This window comes from Electrophorus electricus, chromosome 5 (assembly GCF_013358815.1).
Source record: "Electrophorus electricus isolate fEleEle1 chromosome 5, fEleEle1.pri, whole genome shotgun sequence".
Lineage (NCBI taxonomy): Eukaryota > Metazoa > Chordata > Actinopteri > Gymnotiformes > Gymnotidae > Electrophorus > Electrophorus electricus.
In genome coordinates, this window is record NC_049539.1 from 3,895,426 (window position 1) to 3,909,708 (window position 14,283).

The 14,283-nt window shown below is 45.1% G+C and overlaps 1 protein-coding gene across 7 annotated transcripts in view; it reads right to left on the minus strand.

The window, feature by feature from the left end:
* Positions 1 to 13,632, minus strand: part of LOC113578828 (DNA-binding protein SATB1) — a 41,621-nt gene extending 27,989 nt beyond the window's left edge. For 3 of the 7 annotated variants that reach the window (XM_035526620.1, XM_035526619.1, XM_035526615.1), the window contains exons 1-3: positions 3,411 to 4,520; positions 1,559 to 1,807; positions 1 to 56 (exon numbers count right to left, since the gene is read on the minus strand). The exon at positions 1 to 56 is cut by the window's left edge and continues 121 nt beyond it. In XM_035526620.1, coding sequence (XP_035382513.1) covers positions 1 to 56; positions 1,559 to 1,775 — 273 coding nt within the window. In that variant the 5' untranslated portion in view covers positions 1,776 to 1,807; positions 3,411 to 4,520. Of the gene's footprint in view, positions 57 to 1,558; positions 1,808 to 3,410; positions 4,521 to 13,426 lie in introns of those variants that run through there. The other 4 variants (XM_035526617.1, XM_035526618.1, XM_035526616.1 and 1 more) reach the window with 4 other exon arrangements.
* Positions 13,633 to 14,283: the final 651 nt, after the last annotated feature.

The window sequence follows — 14,283 nt, forward strand, 5'->3', positions numbered from 1 at the left end:
GAACTCTATTGGGTTCTCATAGTGCTCCACCACGCAGAACACTGGCAACATGTTACCTAGAAGGCACGAGACGCAGTGACGAGAACCTCCTCAGCCATGCTCTACTCCAGATGCAGCCAAACACACAGTACAATAAAACTACACATACACTAACCATAACTATATAAATATGCTTATTGTAACTGTGTAATTAGGTACATGTCAACACTTGTAATTATATATCTATGACATGTGAGATGACTGACAGTAATCAGTCAGAATTATTAATGCGATATGAATCTCAGTGCCAGATCAATCTTTCTGTAATTACACACGCTACAGAATAATGCATGCAACATTACAATGTTGTAGAAACATAAACAGAAGGTATTCGGTGTGGTGATTGCATGGCTGAGACTGATATAGGAGTTGCTTTCTTGAGCTTCAAAATGGTTCTTCTACCGATTACTCCCTTTCGGAACATTAGGGACGCTCTCCTGACAGCTCCCAGGGCCCTTCCCATGATGCTTTGCGGCAGCTCCCTGCACACCCTATAGCTCTGGGCTTTCCAAGTGTGTATACTTGGAAACACTTTGTACTATAAAAAAAATAATAATTAAGAGTCTTTGTCCAAAGTTATCATGTGTTGGGGTTTACTATGCAAATATCACTTAATACCAGGCAGTCGACAATCTATGCTGCTGAAATCTGAAGAATCTCAGAAGGTTTAAAGGATGCATTTTTTTGGATGCATGGGTCTAAGTGTGTGTGTGTGTGTGTGTGTGTGAGAGAGAGAGAGAGATAAGGGGAGGAATATTAAAGCAGAATATCATAAGTTCAGTTTCTGATCTGTGAAGCATGACCTTCCTGAGGATGCTAACATTTTCTGGCAAACAATCAATAAACAGGGATGATCGCGAACAGATGCCGAAGAATGTGCTGAAGTGGGGCTTTTCCAATTTTAACAGATAAAGATCCGACAATAAAGACTGCTGTGTGGGTTCCTTTCGGGATCAATATGTGCTTTGTTTTCACGGGAGCTGAGAAGAGCCCGTGTTAAATGTTTTTCAGCAGAAACAATGCCTAGCGTAGCGCCCAAAACTCCAGCCAATGCTCAGCGAGAGTTCACCGCTTCCCATCCTGGGCACACGGAGGATGACGAGGGCGTTTTGGGCCAGGGCTGAGGACTCGGATGTTACAGCGAGAGCTGGCTGCTGTAGTGAGCCCTCAGCAAGAGCCTACGCAAGGTGCCACCTTCAACAAGAAGGGCACCACGTTAACGTTACGAAACTAACCCAAACCTCATTCTAGTCCTGCCTCTCTAAGAATGATACCTGTTTTAGGTATCTATGCACTTCTGAAAAGAACTGTAACTCTCTAGTAAAAGAGAGACCTTCTTCACTCTTCCTTTCTATCCATATGCAGCAGAAACTCTCCAAATGATGTCACCTGTTTGTGTGCGTGTGTTGCTGAGTGAAGCAGTACACCCAGTGTGGTCCCTGACCAGCACGCATCTGTAAGGGTAAGCCACCTTGACTCATAAAACGCTATGCACACCGGCTCCCCCAAGGTTACTCACCCCTCTTGTGACATGTCTTGAGCAGATGCGTGGAGGGCTTGTTGAAGCCCACTGCGGAGAGCTTGGCCCCAGCGGCACTTGCGAGGCGGGCACGGCCCTGTGGACTGCCGTTCTGCTCCAGGCGTGCCAGCTTGGCCGGCGGGGCCTTGGCCTCGCTCAGGCTGCCCACCAGTTCACAGTTCTCTTTCCCCAGGCAGGCGTCACTGAGGTGGTCCATCGTGACTCAGCACCACTGCTCGCTCGCACCTGCTGAGACCGGGGTGGGGGGGTGGGGCATTGGGGAGAGAGGAAGAGCCCTGCATCAGAACCGCCAGCCCAGACTGGAGCCAGACAGGTGCTGGCGTGGTTCTGACCGGAGTGGCGTTCACTCTGCACAGTTAAACCAAACACATCATCCACTACAACTCCCATAAGTCAGGAGTGCGGGCCATTCTGCTTGGTCTTCCACATGAATGCACACATTTTATTCATGCAGATCCTGCACACAAATGTTCAGCTGTGTCTCACATCTTAGACATCCCATACATGCAAGGTTTGCACAAAACCAAATCTAAGAAAACAGCTGGAATTTGTGGCATACACACCGGCCACGTCAACTGCCCTGACACACAAAAAAGGAAAGATGGCAGGTATTCATCAAAATGTTCATAACCTTGAGGAATACATTTTGTTCCTCAAAATCAAACAATATTGGATTTTGTAAACACAAATGCTACTTTACTACCCAACACAACAAAAAGAACACTATATGATTCAGGTATGTGTCTTTGCTGGAGAAAAACTCCCTAATCCAGGATAATATTATGTGGCATTTACAATCTTGCGATGCTGTCATCATGTTCCTGTGCTCGTTTTGTGTTTGTTTTTGTTTTGTTTTCTAGAACATGTATTATGTATGCTGGTCCCACTGCAGAATCACATGTGCAGTGCAAACAAGCTAATTTCTCTCTCTCTCTTTTTGTTCTCGTGCAAACACATTCATTTGTAGAGGATTCCACTCCTGTGATCACTGCACTGTTCAGTGATCCTTCCCACCCAGCACCAGGAGGACTGCGCAAAACACTCCGCGTACCAAACCACTCCACACACGCTGAGTGCCAGTTCTAGGGAACTGAAAAAAGGGGGTCGAGCATCAGTAAATACTTTTGCGCAAGTAGTGACACATGAGGCTCTTCACCCCAGAGAAGGCAAAAAGGGAGGCGTGTTTCACACCCAAGGGATTTCTTTTTCTTCTTCTTCCTGTTCTCTCTCTCTCTCTTTTTATTTAAATGGCCCACGAAGCTGGTGGTATTCATCTTTTGCAGACTTCTTAAATTATCCAAACAAATCGGTGTATGGTGGGCCAGGTGGCAGTGGAACAGTCACACAGGTTTAAAGAATAAGTGCCTCTTCACTGTGAAATACACTTGCACAGTAAAAATGCAATACTAGCGGGGCCTATTATCAAGCCCTGCTACAAAGAACGCACATTATAATCCATATATTAAAGCTGTAAATTCCAGTGAGCTGATGTGGAATAAGTTTCACCTATGGGGATTATATATGTACACAATAGCCCTCTTACGTTGGGTTAAAAAAAAATTAAATTTGTTGCTCAAAACTTTTGAACAACTGGGTAGTTGTACATGTATCTTGCATTAGGATACAACGGTGTAATGTCATATTTCACATTAAAGAGGCAGAAAGAAACAAACATTCAGAAAAACAATACCAGCCTATAAATCGTGTCATGAATTTTATGTGGCGTCCGTTTCTGTGCATCTCTCTAAACAAAATGGATGGAAACAATTATTCATGTACATGTATGACAACCAAAGTCGGTTATAATGTCACGTTATAGCATGAAACTTACCAGTTCAAAACTCGAAAGCATATAAGGACGTCTGGGGGAACAGCGGCTTCAAGTTTTGTCAGAAGGGAAACTTTAGCGTGTGATGCTCGTGAAGCAGCTTAATGGCCTGATATTTGATGGAATATCAATCCCTTGGTGAAATACTCCTCTCTCACGCTGTCCACAATGCAATAATCATGTCCAAAAAACCCTGGGAATCCTGTAGTCTCTGATCAGCAGTCTAAAGTGCAGACGTCCCAGGGAAGCGAGAGCCAGGTTCGTGGGGAAGTCATGAATTAAAGGCAAATTAAAGGCCAGCTAACGACCGCGGCGTTAAAATCAACAAAAGTCGTTGGTCTCCTCTCGGACGGGGACAACTGCAAACGCATTAATTGAGCAAAAACGAGCAAGGCTTTCTGCGGAGAGAGTGCCGAGTTCGGCTGAGTTTATAGGCTACCGTCGGCGGAGTAGATCCGCCAGGAGAAACCGGGCGTTCGTACGCGAACAACGCGTCTGAAATTAAAGTAAGCTTTTTCGGTCGCTGTCACAATTCGGAGCATACAGTCTCCTGGCATCGCATCGTTGAGGAAAAACACGCGAAAGCCGTGGCACTTTGCCTCCTCTGTGTGGATGAAAACGAAGCAACGAGCCGATATCTCATCTGACGGCGAGGTGCGATATGCGGTTCCAAACAGGTTAAAAGTGCGATGTACTTTCCGATGGCGAAGGCGAATAAGGCGTGCTACAGATGCGTGGCAAGCTCCCTGCCTTACACTGGTTTCAGTGCGTTGAATTCGCGTCCGGACGGGGATCCCTTTCCTTCCCTTTCCTTCCCTCTGTCCCCATTAAATTATTAGTTGTATTGACTCATCACTCCCCTCGCGGGTGCTAGCGCTGCCCCTGCTTTCCTTTTCCTCCTCATTTCAAAAAAGAAGAAGAAAAATACCCCCCGAAACAAGCGGATTCAAGCCGTATTTCGAGTCGCCGAAGGCACCCTCCCGTGACGGCCGATGTCCTGGCGGGGGAACGACCCGAAAATAAAGTAAAAGTGCAGCGAAAACACGAGAGGACGGTGCGATTTCCGGCCGTGCGCGCAGGAATTTTTAATCAGCTTGATTAGAGTGAGGCGGTTCTGCATTTATTACTGAACGACACACGCGCACATCCACGCGCACGCAGGACGGACTGCACGAGCAAAGCGCCTCGAGAAATAAAATGCAGGTGAAATATTTGAAACAAAGCACGATGTCGTTTTTTTTTTGTAAAAACCCGCTGAGCAAATGCAGCAAATGGGTACACGCTGCCGGATTTAGCCATATTGTTCTAGCGCAGTCATAACCGACACCACTACAGACAGGAGGCTACTGTACTTCTACAGGAGCTCAAAAATAATGGCCTATTGTTTGTGGACGTGGTTGATTTTTAATGCACACGCAATATGTGTAAAATATATATATATATATATATTTTTTTTTTAAATTTTTTTTTTTATTATTTTAAGTTCATTACCATAACACGACCGTGTCATTCTTTCACAGTCCCCAGAGATTATAACAGTCGTTTTAGAAACATCGCATCGCCGTTAACATTCCCTTATCCGAAAGAGTTGGAGAAAGCTCTAGATTCGTGCGAGATTGCTTATTGCAATAGGACGCGCCATCTGTCCGTGAGGTTGCAGCGTGGCGTGCTCTTTTTCTGTGTGGATAATAAACGGCGGTTCACGCCGAGTGCGGCTACTGGCGGGGAGGAGGGGGGGGGGGGGGGGGGGGGGGGGACTACGACAGACGAGCCGAGCACTCGCAGGTGACAGCGCACAGCTGAGCGAACAAGCAGCCTTCCACCAAGCCGCTCTCGGCTCGCCAAAGCAAACGCGACACGGTCCTAAAGCCGCGGCCGCGTGGAAGAGGCCGTGTGAGTCCGACACAGCGGCCAAGGGCGCACACGTCACTTTAGCTACCCGCCCCCAGACAGGCTGATTCAAACCGAAGTTTTTATACTTCCGAGACTACATTTATTCATTATATTATTCGGATGTTTATATTCTATTCTAGTCATTGTATGCATTAAACATTTTAATGAGGGTTAATACCAGCTGAGATACGCACGCTGCACAGCATCCAGGTGTAGGAGGCAAAACTAGTGATATTGGAGGTGTTGAACATGATCGCGCCAAAGTTCTACTCACACAGGCCAATAGTCTCTTGAAATAGGAAACCCACCGGCACGGCGAGCAAACTAACACTTCTGCAAGCCTCACAGTAAGGTGGTCAGTGGCGTATACAAATGTACTACATGAACCAGAACAACGCAGGGCTCATGTAAGGTGCGAAACACCGCAGTAAAACCACTGTCAGACACTGGCGCGTTTCTTTGACGGAGCTCGGAAGAACAGACTAGAAGCTTCGGAATTTAGTTCATTCTGAGACTCATCTCTGCACATGACCCTTTTGCAGCTTGCATTCCTGAGGTTGAAAAAACAGTATATTTCCGGCACTGACAAATTTGCACTTAGCTTACTTTTTTTTTTTCTCTCTCTCTGGGGGTGCTAGTGTACTCGCAAGACATTGGTGAGTGCTGCAGCCAAAATAGCCTCAAGATAGTGGCACAGAAGCTAAAACCCAAATGGGCAACTAGGTGATACTGTAAACAGTTACAGCAAAGTCGGTACCCCACAAATCTAGTCAGTGAAAGCAGGCCTCTCTCAGAAAAAAACTCACAAGGTCGTGCGCAACAGCAATAATTAGCATCACCCAACATACCCCCCCCCCCCCAAAAAAAAAACGATTCTGCTCGACTGGCTAAGAGCAAACCGTCTGGATTTGTTTGGCCCTGTTAATCACACAATTAGAGGTTCGTTATAGCATCCGCATGCTGTGTATCTGGTTCTGAATCTGAAGCACAGGACTGTGTGTGTCAGTTCTGATTGTGATGTACAGGCCTGTGTAGTACTGAGCTGCACAGGCCTGTGTGTGTCTAGTATAGAGATTCACAGGCCTGTGTGTGTCTAGTATAGAGATTCACAGGCCTGTGTGTGTCTAGTATAGAGATTCACAGGCCTGTGTGTGTCTAGTACTGAGATGCCTGCTGAATTTTCCCAAGCCGAGCATGAAGGAGATGAGCAGTTATGGCTGGGGAAGTGAGTTGATGCAGGCGGCCATGTTGAGGTGCCCAGAGCAGGCAGTAACATCCACTACGCCCATCCCAGACCCTCGTCACACAGCTCCTGACGACTATGCCAGGAGGGCCCTGACTCTGCCAACAGGTGCTGACTCTGCCAAGAACCCTGGCGCACACGCACACACACACACACACACACACACACACACACACACACACACTCACAAACACACACACGCACGCACGCACGCACACACACGCACACACACACACACACACACACACACACACACACACACTCACTCATGCACACGCGCACACACACACACACACACACACACACACACACACGTACACACACACGCACGCTCCCCAACAACACCATCTCTGACATCCAGAAGGAGGCAGAGCTTCAGAGAGCACCCATAATTTGATCAGCCATGATTATTATCTAACAACCAATGATCTATTAGAGTACATTAAAAAAATACAAAATGTAAAAGGGCAGTTTCTCCAAGCTGTTGATGAAAACAACAGATGATCAGTAGAACTAGAGGCTTACTTAAAACATACGGTAGACTAGCTTACAGAAATGAGGCAGCATGCTCTTTTCACACAAGGCAGCTCACTGTTGACAGATCAGTTTTCCAATGACAATCTTTTAATATATTTTAATCGTTACACTTGGTATTACAGTGATCTCAAATATTAGATGATATTTTTGGATGCTCAGTAGGTTTTGTTCCTTTCTACCTGTATTGTAGCAGAGGAGTCCTTGGGATTTTTTTTATTAGGTGCAGTAAATCTTTAGCATTTGTAAACTAGTTGGTAGGATACGCCCTCTCTGTTTTTCCTCAAGGCATTGCAACAAAGATGTCTCCTTTTATTGAATTTATACAGTAACCAAAAGGTTATGTGTATATTGCGTTATAGTATACGTGCAACCCCCAAAATGTCAGAAATGTAAAAATTTGCCATAAGATCTGCGGGCCAGATCGTCACGTTACGCGGTTGCCTGGGTGTTTGGCTGCTCGGCGACGTGAAACGTGTGTTAACGTGACTGCTGGGGTCTGGGTTATAAATCGGAGCCAAGTGGAGCTCCGCAGCTCACTAGTGTGATTGGCATGGGGCCAAGCCATCTCTGCCCCTCACCGTGCTCCACCCGTGGGTGGAGCTGCACATGCAGGTGGAGCCTGAACCCCTGGAGCTTGCTGCGGTTTTGCAGAGCTGGAGGTCACTGCTCACTTCTGCTCAGTGGAAGGTGTGCTGCAGTACACAGTAGCTATGTGTACGTACTGTATGTGTGTGTTCTCTACCACAGACCTGGAATTCAAAGCCACTGGGTGTGAATTACACTATTTTGCAGGTTAAATAGTTCTTATGTTAAGGGTTAGGAGAACTGTCAAATTCAGTATATTAGCCTCATATGCATTACATTGCTTAATAATAATAATAATAATATTAATTACACTTAATAATAATATTAATTACACATTCATTCATAATAATTACACACTCCTACAGATGGCAGCACTATCTATCTATCTATCTATCTATCTATCTATCTATCTATCTATCTATCTATCTATCTATCTATCTATCTATCTATCTATCTATCTATCTATCTATCTATCTATCTATCTATCTATCCATATGTGTGTGTGTGTGTGTGTGTGTTTGTGTGTGTGTGTGTGTGCGTGCGTGCGTGTGTGTGTGTGTGTGTGTGTGCGTGCGTGTGTGTGTTATACATAAACATATAAAAATGCATTTATATATATTTATAATTGCTGGGCCAAAATGGGAGTGGTAGTAGTTCAGAAACATTCACTTACTTCACAGGTTATGCCTGGGTTGCAGTGTGTACTGTAAAAAAATCCCCCTGTGGCTTCCTAAAGTCTAAATGTAAGCCAATGTGAGTATGAGTGTGCACTGTGTGTGTGTGTGTGTGTGTGTGTGTGTGTTGAGTTCAGGGTAGGGTCTCATCTTCAGGTCTGGCCACAGCAGTGATGGTTCCACAACTAAACAGTTTAACCACAAAAGGAGGCTTCTCTTCGCCCCTGCTGCATCCTGTATTAATGATTTAAAACCAATTATTTTCTCTCAGCACACAAGGAGAGAGATCCTCTTTAGCTGCTCAACTCTCTGCTTATTCCTCCTGCTTTTATCAAATTATAAAACAAATTAGTCAGAGAACAATCAGCTAACATCAGTTTCAAGGCCTTGGAAATTACTTTTCTGTCACTAGTGCAGGGCAGAAGCCCATGATTGAATAATGGGACCTCTAATTTCTGCCTCGTGGATCGCAGCATATCAACAATTAATAGAGTAGAGGGAGAAAGGGTGGTGCGCGCGAGAGCCAGAGCCAGAGCCGGGGAACTCTTTGTCTGCGCGCTGCCGTGACCCTCGGGAAGACTCCAAAAACGTGGAAGAATCTTGGTGGCGGGGAGGCAGCATCTGTGCAGACACTGCTAGTCCCAGGGGCCCTGCGAACCAGGGTCCAACTGCATGTCTCATCCCAGCTCTGCACACCAGGCTCCGCCGGCAGCTCCAAACCCTTTTGCTCAAACTTTGGCAGGAGCTAACTCACAGGCCCCGTTTCCAACAAAGCATTTTATCAACACTATTGCTCACCCCGTTCATTATATGTGTGTTTATTTTTGTTTGCATGTCTGATCAAAGTCATCCGTGGAGCTGTACAGCATTGCAAAGGGGAAGATTTGAATAGATTTCACTGCTAGCTAATCTATGCGTTTCTAAATCTCTTTTTCTGTTCAAGTGTATGTACATATGTACTGTGTTTCTAAATGTATTTTTCTGTCTATGTGTATGTACATAAACGTGTGTGTGTGTATGTGAGAGAGAGAGAAAGAGAGAGAGAGAGCGAGAGAGAGAGAGAGAGAGAGAGAGAGCATCGCATGCATCGGCAGTAAAAGAGAATATCTTTTTAAATTGTTTCTTTGGAACATGTGGGTGGGTATTAACAACCTGATCTTTGCTGCATGCGCAGCCGTCAGATGCGCACGCTATTTTCTTTTTGTTGCTTCACCAGAACAAAGGATTCGAGAAAACCTACACAGATCGGATAACGACAAGCATAGAAATAAGACACAATGATGGGAGATCAAAAACATATGGATATTCTAAATTTAGGCTGTTCAAAATTTAAGAAGTTGAAGGTCTTGCCGTGCACACGTTCCAAATTCTATTAAGAACAGCACTGCACAACATGATAACATTGCTATACCGATTTTACACATATTTCATCAACTCCAACCATGGCAAAATCGACATGACGTACTTTTGCAGTATTGCTTTTTGTGCGCATGTAGCCACAATTCCATATCTGCACAGAAAAGAGGACAGTTTGGGAAACAAACAACTACAAAAAAAACCAAAAACTAATGCGCTTTAGCAATAAAACCCAGACTGTAGTCTTCCCTTAGTGTGCACATAACTGTCATGTTAGTAAAACATGCAGAGGCAACGCAGCATCATGCCAAAAGTTGGAAAACGTGGCAAAATTAACCCCAAGTCTGAACCGCACATGAAAAATGCATCTGGGGTGGGATGGCTGCAACTGCCAACCTTTTTACATTTTTGACTCGGAGCCGAGGAATGCACAAACAATCCCCATTAAGATAACGTTCCTACTCATTGGTTTCTTTCTTTTTCCTTTTTTTCTTCTCTTTTTAAACTCGTTACAGCTTGTCATCAAAAAGGCCTATGAATCACCATCACTTTTAGTCACTATTAGGAGTCACAGGAGCGCCTTTCCAAAGACAGGAATCTCCAAACAGCCGTACACAAAAAGAACAGAAAAAGGCAGACATGAGACAGAGGCACCTTACTGGCGACAGTCTAATAAATACATGCACGGGCAGCTAAACAGGTATTTACTGGGCTCCAACCACAAGTATAATTTCCCTCTTTGCTGAGCTGTTATTTCACTGCAGCGTTCATTATGGCGGTGGTGAAGACAATGAGTGGTTTTACCCTAGATATCTGTCTTGACTTCACACACTCACATACACACACACACACACACATACACCGACCAACCAGGACGTTCACGTAATGCACCTTGGGCTGCGGAATTGTTGGGGCCCCTGAACCTGTTAGCACTTCTTCCCCTCATCCTTCCCGGTGAAGTAGATAGGGACTGAAACGCGGAGTAGCTGAACTGCACACCAACCCGCGTGCCTGTGCGCCCTGTCACTTAGAAGAAGACAAACGAGGGGTGACAGAATGGAAATGATCCATCCAGGATGGGCGCTTTGATGATGCGCCGAGGTGCCCTTCTCCCTCCACTGCAACCCCCTGGCGCACTGGCTGGGTTAATTGGTCTCCGAGGGTAGAGGGTAAATGTTGTTTCACCTTCTCTCGTACCCTCTCCTTCTTCCTCCGTTTCTGACGGCAGATGTAGGCTTTCTAGCTGCTGAGTAGCATGTCCCTCGTAAAGTGCCGCACGCCGTACCACGAGCGCACTTGCTGAAACCAAGGCACAGTTTGACTCCTGCCTGTGATGCCTCACAAATTGGAGGACAATTAAGCAGGTATGTAAAACTGAGATGTGGCCTGATTGGGGGTGTCCGCTTGCAACTGAAGTGGTTCTGAAGACTGGCTTCCTGCAGTTACTGGTAAGGCTTTGATGTGCGCTTGCTTTTTCCACTTTAGGGGACTGGTATACTGACCTATATGTGCCCCAAGAGCATATGCATGTACATACACACACACACACACACACACCTTGCTGTCCAAAAGAGCTTGGGCAACACAAAGCTCTGCTTAACATTTCAAAATGGCAATGTACCAAATTGAAATTCTTTACAATAGTTTTACAGCTTTTTGACTTATTTTTTAAATATAGTTCAACCGCACGTTCTTCAGAGTTATGACATTTTAGAGTCAAAAAGGGATTTTCTTTCACAGAACACATTTGACCGCATCATACCATATCACACCACGGGTAGCTAAAACCATCACATCCAAAAACTGCTGCCAGACGCTGCCCAAAAAAACACAAATGGGAATTCTGACACACGCTCCATTTGAGCCATAGCACACCAGAGCGTTTGGATGGGGGGGTCAACCCTGAATCAAGTGATGCAGGGGAACGGGCATCTGTTCACGCATTGTCCGTCACCGCAGTGGTCTCGCAGTGGCAAGCGTGAAAATGAGGTGAAGTCATGCCAACGACGAGGCGATAACGTGCCTGAGCCGAGATCAATGGGAACTAGCCGGGTTTTTGTATTAACAAACTGTATAGATGAGGACCTCAGAAGAGCGAGAGAGAGAGAGAGAAAGAGAGTGTGAAGAGACAAGTGAGAGCATCACAGGGGAATTAACACTCATAATAGTGTCTTTGATCTTAAACAGCACTTACAAGAACTAGCAGCGACAGTGACAGGAAAAGCTCTGGGGCTGTATTCTGCGAATTAGTGACCAGATAAACCACACAGATTCTACCCAGGAGAGCTGCTAGGTGCTAAATCACCACAATAACAAACCGAATTGCTACCTTGTTGGGCTGAAAACAAAGTAAAAATAAAAATATGTATGTATTAAATGGTGCAGGCAAATTGTGGTTGTGGACCTGAGGGCTTGTGTCACTTAAAGTTTTACAGGCTTAAAATTAATAAACATTTCATGAGGCGTATCTTTAAAAACACTGTTTTCTTTACACCTAACTAAGAAATGCATTATTTCAGTTCATTTTAGATTTTCTGGTATGCTCTGTATAAGATGCACTTAAGCATGTCCAGTGGGGTTAAGGACTGCAGGTATAGTCTTTAGCTGTGTTCACCATGTCACGAGTCAAAAACTCGACTGTCTGCGCCTTCACGGGGAACACCAGTGATCTGTAGAGTGTAAGAGACGTGTACGAGCTACGGCTCATTAATAAGATCTGTTATTCGCAAGACAGTGAAAAAGGCAGGTGAACCCGAGAAGCCTAGTGCTCACCCAAAACACACTGCGAGACCCGCCAAAGCGATGCTGCCTGTGTATTTATACATTTCAGCACGAATCAAGTGAAACTCTTTAGTGTGTGGTTTGCACGAAAACATCTGCATACGGTGGTCTCTTCCTGATAAGGGTAGTAGATCTCTACTAGATCTCAATTAGAACCGCATCTTGTTTACAAACAATATAGCCCGTTCGAGCGCTGTTATTTACAACAGTGATCCAACTTCGAAAGAGATCACAAATAACCGGGACTACATGGGTTGGGTTCAGCGTTATGAAGTGGCAAGATACGATATTTACACGCAGCAAAAAAAAAAATAAATAAAAATAAAATAAAATAAAAACGAGGAACTCGAAATTACGTTTTACAAATAATTTTAAAAACGGTAGACTAATAATCATTAACACTTGTTTCAAGAACGTGGGTATCGGTCCAACAGTTACTTGTTCGTTAATAATCCTCTTTTTTTGACGTGTGCTAAGTTGTAGCTATTTCTCGGACGTCTGTTTCGCATAGGCACTTGCAGGGGTTTTGACTTCACACCAAGGAAATATCAGCTCGTTTCCTATCAATGCGGGGGATTAGGAGTGGCACACGAACACCTCCACCAGAAATTCTCACAAATTAAACGTGAGAGGAAGCACACAAGACTAGCAAACCAGACCGAACTTTTTATCCTCGGGATGAACTTCTTAAAAGTGCAACGACATGATATGACATGGTCAAATGTCGATGTAAAAGTATTTAGGATCCACCGGCGGCAGGTTGATTCTCGCGAGCTGCGTAACGCCTCTTGTCGCGTTATCTATTCTTTATCAGCTGCTAAAAGAGAACAGCACAAGGACCTGACAGTACGTACGGCAGTTCTGCAATAACAGAGCGCGTTGTTTTGGAGCAGGTGTTGCTGATAAACATGCCGCACGCAAAACATCAGAAGGAGGAAACGGAACATTACCTTAGAAGTTAGCAGTGACCGCGAAGCCGCTCGTTTTCCATCCAAAGTTCAGAAATCTCTACTGCTTCGTCCCACCTTGAGAGATCCAAAGCCGGAGAAGTCCTAAAACTGTCAAATGCCAAGGCTGACACACACACACACACTCACACACAACTGATTAACGCTAAAGTTGGAAGCGCACGGATTGCACGAGAGTGTGCGCAACGTGGGCTGCGGTCCGGGATAGAGCTAGGAGGGGGAGGGCTCGAGTGTATGAGAGAGTGTCAGGTAGACGAAGCGCCCCTCCCCGTCTCTGATGCTTCAGAAGATGATTTGCCAGCTGTGGTGGAGCTCGTCTCTTTGCCCCACTTTGATTCCCCGCGCGCTCTCCAGGGAACCGTGCAGCGCGAGGGGAGAGGTGGGCCGTCACGAGAGCGTTAACACTTCCCCGTTTTCATATTTACACACTGTGCGTTTAAATGTCAGAAAATAGGATTGCACGAAATAATTTCCAACCTGCAATCAACAACTTTAACAGTTGCTGTTTGCAGTCCCATATGGTCACTGGTTTTAAAGTTTCGCACTGGATGGTTTTTTTTTGGTTTTTTTTTTCCAATTTTCACACAGCATCACGTAAATCACAGATGTGATATATGAGATGCAACTTCACTACTTTTTAAAGCATGTTTAAGTTAAATGTGATGTAGATGGCCCTACTTATTAGACATATGGTAAAAAAAAAAAAAAAGTAAGTAAGGACTAAAAGACGGATATAAGGCGCATTTAAGAGATCATTCCGTCAGATGGTATCCGTGCACATGCATTCAGACCTCCGTGTCTATTATTTGTAATTATAAAGCAGGGCACTGTCGCTGGGA